Genomic DNA, 9,511 nt, shown 5'->3' on the forward strand with positions numbered 1-9,511 from the left:
ACCTAGGGACAATTTAGAGTTACCAATCAGCCTAACATGCATGTTTTTGGTCTGTACGAGGAAACCAGAGTACCCGGAGAAAACCCACGCATGCACGGAGAGAACATGCAAACTCCACCCAGAAAGGCCCCTGGACCGGGGTTTGAACCAAGGACCTGCTCGCTGAGAGGCAGCAGCTCTACCAGTTGCACCACCGTGCTGCCCATATAGAAATCTTTACTAAAAAAAAAAAAAAAAATTCAGTTCCATTTGGGGGGCCCGGGGCCCTAAGCAGCCGCTCAGTCTGCTTATGCCTTGGGCCAGCCCTGAGAGGCCTGAAGGTTCAGCTGCAGGTTAGACTGAAATTACTCCCCTCACAATGGAGACTCAATGTCAGTTTATTTCTACAGAACATAAAAACAACAAAAGCTGACCAAAGTGCTGTACAGTTAAGTCAGATTAAAAAGAGTAAAAAAATGCATTAAAAAACAAAGTTAACAATAAAATACAACACACACTAACAATAAAAATCAGCTTTAGCTCGTTTGGCTCGTTCGGCTCGTTCGGCTCGTTCGGCTCGTTCAGCTCTTTGCCTGCCTGGCTCACAGAGAGATGTTTGGGTTACCTGCATGATGATGTGAATATGGAGTGGAGCTGGAATCAGGTCGAATGCTGCATTGGAAGTGTTTGAAAGTTGAAATCTGAGAGACCTCCTCCTCTGTTAACGTAGTTTTTCTCGTTTGACGTAAATGGCTTCCCCCCCCCAAGCGAATACACACCAGATACTGTATCTTAGAAATGACAAAGCCTCCCAGATGGGAAGCAAAAATGTTTTCAGCTTCAGAATAGAAGTCCAGTTTTATTTTACTTTTTTAATTTACCTTTTTATGATTGATCGTGACCTGGATGACTGAGAATCTTCATGTGATGTTCTCATAAAAAAGGAAGAAGAACATGCAGTCTCCATATGAAAACAGCAAATATATATTGAAAAAATGTTTCAAATAATCTAACAAAGTTGAGTCAGGTCCTCTGGATAGATTCTTTCATCCAGAGGACCTGACTCAATCTTAGTAGATTTACCTGGATTATTGAGCACCAGGATGTTTCAAAAACATAATTACAGACTCAAACAACAGACAGGAGCAAGTTTATTAAGTGACAACTTTTCCTTTTTATTTTTGAGAGGAAACCTTTTTTTTCTTTGGACTTTTCAGTTAGCACATTTTTTATGACATTGCTAAAGAAAAAGGAAACAGGCTATGGTTCATTTCAAAGGTTTTCTGAAAACTCTCAGGTTCCATCAGAAAAGAGAGAAGTGGAGTGGAGGAGCCTTGAATAATCCGAGTCATGCTTTGAACACACAGAAATCGTTTCAAGCAGGCTTTGCCCTTGTTGCTCTGTTTTTACTCAAACCTGCCAGTAGCTCAACTACACCCTAGTCCCAACCAGGCACTCAGGTAGAGTTGGAGCGTGCACACGTCGTTAGGACATGAGATGCAGGAGAAGCTGGGGCAAAGATCTGCTTCGTGTGTCTGCAGCTGCAGAGAGATGTTCATCTTACCGTATGTCCCACCACGTTCCCTGAGGTCAGCGGACCAGTTGCTCCTCACAGTTCCAGGAACTCGTCTTAAGCGCAGAGGGGACAGGGCCTTCTCTGTAGCAGGACCAAGACTCGACCAAGAACGAGTCTCTGTTTGTCAGACAGGCCCCCTCCCTCTCGGTTTTCAAGTCCCATTTAAAAACTCACTACTATTCAGTGGCTTTCAACACCAGATGATCTGTGTTTTGATCCTGTATGCTCCACACTGGTTTGTCGTCATTATCTGCATCGATTTTATGTCTATATTCTGATTTACCTCATTTTGTATTTTGCTTGGTGTGTTACCTGTTGTTTTGTCTGTACAGCACTTTGGTTGGCCTTGTCGCTGTTTTAAGTGCTCTATAAATAAAGTGGTATGGTATGGTATCTTAAACAGAACTTGTTTTATTGATGGGAATGAGCTCTGGATTGTGAGACATTTACTGTTTGTCCTTAAGTCGATTAGGTCATCCATTCCTCAATCCACAGCTGACCCCTCTGTCTTTGTCCCTTGCTCAGCTGTCTTCAAACAGTTTGAACCCATTTCACTTCCTTTTTTAAAAAGTCGTTGGTCAGATGAAACCCTCCGGTTCCCCTGCTGATCTCATCCCTGCATCGTTTTATTAAAACAAGTTCTACCCACGATTGGACCCTCTGTTCTTACTATTATAAATAGTAGTATTGTGGCAAGTGTGGGCCCCGATGCTTTCAAACATGCAGTAGTTAATCCATTAATTAAGAAACCTGGACTTGACCTTTCGACTTGCTCAAATTTCAGACCAATCTCGAAACTTCCCTTTCTGTCCAAAATTTTAGAGAAAATAGTTTTCATTCAATTAAATGAGTTTTTGAATGAAAACAGAATTTTTGAGATTTTTCAATCTGGTTTTAAACAACTTCACAGCACTGAAACAGCATTAGTGAGGATTTGTAACAATATGATATCAAATGATTCTGGTCAATTTGTGGTACTTGTACTCCTGGACCTTACTGCTGCTTTTGATACTGTTGACCACAGTATCCTTAAATCACAGCTGGAACTGTGGGTTGGGATCACAGGTGCTGCATTAGAATGGTTCCGCTCATACTTGAGTGACAGGAGCTTTTGTCTCAAGGTTGGTAATGAATCCGCTTCAATGCCTGTTTCTTGCGGGGTCCCACAGGGCTTGATTCTTGGACCCCTTCTGTTCTCACTCTGGTTTCTCCCACTGGGGTCCATCCTGAGGAAACATGGTCTTTCATTCCATTGTTATGTTGATGATTGTCAGATCTACCTGTCTGTGAAATCAGCAAGTGCTTGTTCCATTCCATGTTAAAATGTCTGGACAACATTAAGGCCTGGATGGCTTCAAATTTCTTAAGTTTTAACGATGAGAAGACTGAAGTCATTGTCTTTAGCCCTAGCTCAACTGCTACCTCTGATCCTGTCAACCTGGACTGTCTTCAGCCATATCTTAAGCAGTCTGGTAAAAATCTCAAGATGGTTTTAGACTCTGACTTCAAGTTTGACAAACAAATCAACTCTATTCTGTAGAAAAGCTTCTTCCAGTCATGACAGGTAGATAAGTTCAAGCCAATGTTGTCTAGACCCGACCTTGAGAAACTAGTCTATGCCTTTGTCATGACCCGATTGGACTATTGCTGCACTCTATGCTGGGGTCAGCCAGGCCTCCATCTCACGTCTTCAGCTCGATCAGAATGCTGCTGCTCGGCTTTTAACCGGAACTCGTAGGTCTGAACAAATTACATCAGTTCTGTCCTCCCTTCACTGGCTCCCTGTGCATACTGTAGACTTGAAAATTCTTCTGTTGACCTTCAAGTGCCTAAATGGCCTCGCACCCCTTTACCTCTCCGTGTTACTGGAACCTTACGTTCCCTCTTGGGCCCTGAGATCATCCAATCAGCTGCCTTTGGCTGATCCAAAAACAAGACTGAAGCTCAGAGGGGATCGGGCTTTTTCAGTCATGGGCCCCAAACTCTGGAACAACCTGCCCCCCAACATCAGGCAGGCCACCTCCCTTCCTCACTTCAAATCTCTGCTAAAAACACATCTGTTCTCTCAGGCATTTCACACAGTGTGAGCTGATTTAGTGTTTTTTTGTTCTGTGTTCCTATATTTTAAATTATTTTTATTAATTCTTCAGTATTATCATTAGTGTGTGGTGTGGTATATATATTTTTTTCATTAAATTTACTCGTATTGATGTTGTTAAGCACTTTGATAACAGTCTCTGTTTTAAATGTGCTCTATAAATAAAGTTTACTTGACTTGACTTATTGGAGTGTTGCGTCAGCAGTGTGTTTGGTGTTGTCCTGCTCAGAGGAATCAGGAATTGCTGGTTTCGCTCCATCCATCTTTCCTTTAACTCTGATCAGTTTCCAGACAGAGCTGATTAAAAACATCACCACAGCAAGATGCTGCCACCACCGTGCTTCACTGTGGTGTCCTCAGCATGATCAGAGGTGGTGGGGATTGCCTCAGATATAAAAGTTTAATAATTTCAGAATTATAATTTCAGATAGATGTACAGTATAGTTAATAAAGTACAGAAGTTCTTTATAGTTGAAAAAAATACTGAATCAATTGTTGAACTTTTAAATTTTTGAGAACTTGCCCCTTTAATGGTATTTACATGGCTCTGATGGGAACCAGTAGGAGAACCCTTTCATTCAAAATTAAATGATAAATAGTGTTATTTAAAAATTATGAATACATATTCCATTAAATAAAGAAATATCCCCATGAAATAAAACATTTAAATAGAAATGTTTAGTTTTTTCCCAAAATTAATTTTTTTAAATTTATTTCAAGATTTAGTTTTATTTATTTCAAGCTTTAATTATTCATTTATTTACTAATGGAGTTTCAATTTGTGACACTTTTATATTTCAGGGGCTTTTATTTTTTGACCCCGTTTTTTATTTTAAGCGCTTTTTATTTCATGTTCATATATTCTAATAAGGGGGCGGGGCTTTCTCTGTGGGGTGAAAACGGGGTTAAAAAATAAAAGCCCCTGAAATATGTAAAGTAGCTTTACAAAATAAAAGTGTCACAAAATAAAACTTCATTATTAAATAAATAAAGATTGAAATAAATAAAGAAAAACCTTGAAATAAATAGAAAATTAAATCTTGGGGAAAAAAACAAAACATTTCTATTTAACTGTTTTATTTCATAGGAACATTTTTATTAAATAGAATATTAATTAATATTTAATGAAATATTTATTAATATTTTTAAATAATTTTTTTATTTTTATTTATTTATTTAATTTTGAATGAAATGGCTCTCCATAAGCCAGTGACCCAAAAAGAAAGACGCAGGTAAAGAAAATGGATGGATGGATTACTTAGTACCAGTGATTTTAGCCTCTTATTGGGGCCTAAATTTTAACTCATCACCCCTGAAAAATAAAGTTAATTTTTGTTTGTTTGTTTGTTTTGGTTCTGGGTTTGGGTTCTTTTTATTGCATTTATGATTCAGGGAAACAAAAAAAAAACAAAAAAAAATGGCAACAGATTATTGTAAAACTTGGTTTATTTACACAATGATTTTAATTGCTGGATATCCAGCCCCTGAGCAGCTGGCTTTCAGAAACTGTGCCTCCCTGAGCATTTTAGTTCAATAGCCCTGATTTAGAGGGTGTAATACAGTTAAAAATTCCTGGGTGAGGGCCCCCAGACGCCCACCAGTGTGCGCCCCCACATTATGAATGCATCTGATGCCAATGGCCACCACGTTGTTCAAGCCAATACCTATTGTCATCACTGAGGGCTGAGCACCCCTACAGGCCAGATTCTAGAATCGTCCCTGCTTAGTAAAAAATGGATTAAAGTGAAAATAAAACAAAGTTTGTGCAAGATGGAAAAAATAATCTTACTGTGAACATGTTTTTGAATTACACTTAGAATATTTCAACATCTGTTATATAACTGACTTTATGTTTGAGGTTTTTTTATATTGTCAGGAATAACTTCAGTTTTCAAGAAGTTGGTTGTGCATCCTTTTGTAGCAATTCTCTAGAGTAGTCTGACTTTTTTTCTTGTGCACACAGGAAACCATATTATGAAACTTTTTTCCTCAAATAGAGGCTCCGTAGGGATTTTTTTAATGCGTCATGTCTTGATTTCTTCATTAGTGCTCATGTCAGAAGAAGGCGATCAAACAACCATCACGGTAACCTTTGACCTTCCACAGTCCCCTTCACTGAAGCTGAAGCCTGTGCTGCTCTTGGCGTTTGAACGCCCCCTCCCAGGTGGAGAGCTTGGTGTGGCCTTAAGGAGTCAGTCTCTGCAGCCAACCTTGCAGGTAAGGATAAAACGTCCGATAGGAACATCACTTTGTTAAAATTGTTGTGAAAAAAAAAAGATGTGTAAACATTTATTTTGTTACATTTCTGGAGAGTGACTTCTGACTTCAACATTTCTTTTCTAGTCGGTCTGCATTTCAGAAGGGACACAGTACATCCTGCTAACAGCAAAGCCAATAGAGGGCGGTGGGGAACAGAAATGGAGAATTTCTGTTGAGACCAAATCCCCTGTCATGGGTAAGACTATTATTTTCTTCTCTTTTCTTTGTAATGTTTCATGTCATGTGCAACCCTCACCACATTTCCTGTCACTGCAGAGCAAGACCTAAAATACATCTTTAATGGTGGTAAACCAGGAAGTAGCATCCGCATGACTCCACTTCTGCTTTTCTCTGCAGAAAAGAGAACAGATATGAGGTTGCTTTGGTTTTTTTATGTTCCCGTGTTGAAGTTAATATGTTTCACACTCAGCCCTTAAATATGTCTTTGTCTTTCTGTGTCAGCCGTACGAACCGTTTTGGTTCATCTTCGGCCTCTTCGCAGACCTCCTTCCTCTGTGAGTTGAGGCGCTTCCTAGACGTTGTCCTGCCGCATGACCTCTCTAAGCCACCTCAGTTTCGACTGGACTCCTTACAGTCCCTGCCACCCCTGACACTCGGCCTTTCCTCCAGTGAGACCCTGCTGGCAGGAATCATCAACTCCACAGCCCCTACCATCTTCTCCTTCCACAGCTGGAGCTCCAGGTTTCCTGTTCGTCGCGGGCGGCTGGCCCTCTCCTCGGCTCTGTTAGATGAGCTCGGGCAGAAGTTGGAGAAGAGCGAGATGCAGATAATGGAGTTAGTAAACGAGAAACAGGTTGCACTAAGGACCGCCGAGAAGCTGGAGAGGCTCAAACAACTCAGTGCTTTCCAGAAGCAGGAAGCAGCAGCAGATGGTGTGTAGAAGATGACTTTGGATAATTATGTGGTCTACCAATCTTGTTCAGGTCACCAAGACTGGTTTTCTGTCATAGTGGATGGCAGTGGGCTGTGTACACCGTTCAGCTTGCGCCAGAGAATCACACGACCCATGTTTACCTAATACCTAATAGATAATAGCTGTCTTTGAGTATTTTCATGCGCGATGGCAGACTCTTGTCTGACTGAGGGTAGTAGATGGAAGAGTCCTTGTGCTGGGTGGGTGTGGTCCTTAATGATGCTGCATGCTTTACGCAGACATCAGCTGTGGTAGATGTCCTGGATGGTGTGGAGACTGCTACCAGGGATGCCCTCTGCTGTTTGCACCACCCTCTGTAGTGCTTTCCAGCTCTGACTGATACAGTTCCCGTACCACACTGTGATGCAGCCTGTTAGCAGGCTCTCAATGGTGCACCTATAAATGATGGTGAGGATGCTGGTGTTTGTACCAAACTTCTTTAGTCTCCTTAGGAAGTAGAGTCTTTGTTGGGCTTTCTTGCCCATAGTGTCTGTATGTGATGTCCAGGATAGCTCCTCAGTAATGTGAACGCCGAGGAACTTGAAGCTACTGACCTGCTCCACCTCAGTGTTGTTTATGAAGAAAATGTCTCATATTCAACAAAAGCCTGTACAAACAGCGAATCTTCCATCACATCCAGTAGTCCTCTGTGTGTTAAAATAAATGCAGACTATGGGTAGAAGAAAAAAAAAACGAGCTTGACTCACCAACACTCTGCAGGTTTCCATCACAAACATTAAAACCCAAAGCACGGGCGGTGAAGATGTCATTTTAAAAAAAGTCTCTATTGCCATCAATCTAACATTAAGCCCATCACAGGTAGCAGTGCCCTATTCAGTGGTTTTAAGTTCTGAGGCTTATTCCACCCGAGCAGTGAAAGCTGCAAAGGACCCATAGGTGAACAATTCAACCACGATTCCACCAGGACAAAGTGAGGATCTGTGGCCGTCCATACTCCCCTCTATAGCTGCCTTGAGGCTCACGTGTGGGGCTCATCCTCCCATCTCCTGGGTAACGTGCCTCTCTGTCTCCTGTTCAATGATGAATTGCCTCTTTGACGTTGATCGTCCTGCTGCTGATAGTCTCACCCTAGCCATTGCCTGTAAATCAACTTAAGCTGTGCTAAATGCATGTAGCACCTTGGCATGTGCCTGCTGTTCGTCGTGGTGCAAAAACAGTCATGGTGACATATGAACAGGCTTTAATAGAGCCCAAGACTGACTGAGCCTGCTGATAAACAACGGATCACTAACTGAATTGTGTTTTTCCTCTGAACAGGAGAGAGTCAGTACTGTGCATTCCTTCTGCACAAGGCCCTGCAGACTGTGACCCATGCATACAACATGCAGAGGAGGCTGCGGGCCACCAGAGCAGACTCCAGCAGTTCACCGAGGGAGTACATCTGTGCATTGAGAAGTCTCACCGTGTCCTTTGAAAAACTCCTTGTGGGTCCACAGAGTGCCAACATCAACAACTGCCAAGGCTCGTGTGCTTTCCCGCTGACCAACGGCAACAACCACGCCGTCCTTCTCAACTCCCACACCGAGAGGGGCCATGTGGACGAGCGGGCGCCGTGCTGTGTGCCTGTGGCTTACGACCCCCTGGAGGTCATAGACTGGAACGCCGAGGGCTCCTTTCTCTCCATCAAGCCAGATATGATCGCTAAAGAGTGCGGCTGTCGCTAAAACGTAATCGCTCCTGTAGATTATTTGACTCGTTTAGCTTTAATTCTCACTGATTGTCACATCTGATTGGAAATCTCTCTTCTTTTTTTTTTTAGGCCCGAGCAGCAAAGCGCTGTGAAGGCCTATTGTAATCACTCTGTTCAGGCCTGAGCTGCAATTTTTGTGGCAAATGAATTTGCCTTTTGTAGACCTTAACATATCCCAAAACTCACCAAATTTTAATTTTGATGGATTGCCTTCAAACTTGGTTAATATGCCTTTAACACATTGGGGAGTAAAAGTTATCAAAAGCTTGTGGTTTTGTATATATTAAAGGGGTGTGGCCAGGCCTCAAATTTGTGCTTCACACCATAAATTTCTAAACACTATAACTTTCACAATGAAAAACCGAAATGCACCAAACTTGGCAGGAGTCATCCCTGTTGGATGCTCGACGATCCTCTGTGGTCATATTCTCATGTCATCAAAGCCCCGCCCCCTCAGAACAGGAAATCACTTTTTTTTACTTGGAAAGCTTCCTCTCTGACACCCTTGACCTAATCAGGATGATCCTGTGTTAGAAGATATTTAATAAGTTGGTCTGACTTGCTTTAAAGCACAAACCGCTTTTGCTGGAGGCTGTGGGCGTGGCGGCTTGTCGAATTAAGAAGTGACGCCGTTACAATACGTTTGGCTCTAAATTGCACTGATTTGAGTCGAGGTGAACCAAAATCACTATGATCGATCATTATCCACCCCTTGAACAGGTATCCATGATAAGTGGCCAATAGCATCCACAGCGCCCCCTACATTATTCCTACAGTTAGAGTTCAGTGATACAACATCTGATCAGCACCAGATTTATTGTGCGTGATCTGTGAGCACTTCTAGACACTTTGGTATTGTTCTTTAACATTTGACTCCAGTGCGCCCCTAGATTATTCCAACAGTTATATCTCAGTGATACATCATCTGATATGTGCCACATTTATTGTGCATAA

At 41.9% G+C, this 9,511-nt stretch overlaps 1 protein-coding gene across 1 annotated transcript in view; it reads left to right on the top strand.

Moving 5' to 3' along the window:
• Nucleotides 1–8,531, top strand: part of amh (anti-Mullerian hormone) — a 27,104-nt gene extending 18,573 nt beyond the window's left edge. The window contains exons 3-7 of the mRNA XM_037674778.1: nucleotides 5,701–5,870; nucleotides 5,997–6,108; nucleotides 6,189–6,288; nucleotides 6,375–6,805; nucleotides 8,128–8,531. Of these exons, the coding sequence (XP_037530706.1) occupies nucleotides 5,701–5,870; nucleotides 5,997–6,108; nucleotides 6,189–6,288; nucleotides 6,375–6,805; nucleotides 8,128–8,531 (1,217 nt within the window). The remainder of the gene's footprint in view (nucleotides 1–5,700; nucleotides 5,871–5,996; nucleotides 6,109–6,188; nucleotides 6,289–6,374; nucleotides 6,806–8,127) is intronic.
• The last annotated feature ends 980 nt before the right edge of the window (nucleotides 8,532–9,511 follow it).

The sequence above is a fragment of the Nematolebias whitei genome, chromosome 3 (assembly GCF_014905685.2).
Source record: "Nematolebias whitei isolate Nwh7 chromosome 3, NemWhi1, whole genome shotgun sequence".
Taxonomy (NCBI): Eukaryota; Metazoa; Chordata; class Actinopteri; order Cyprinodontiformes; family Rivulidae; genus Nematolebias; species Nematolebias whitei.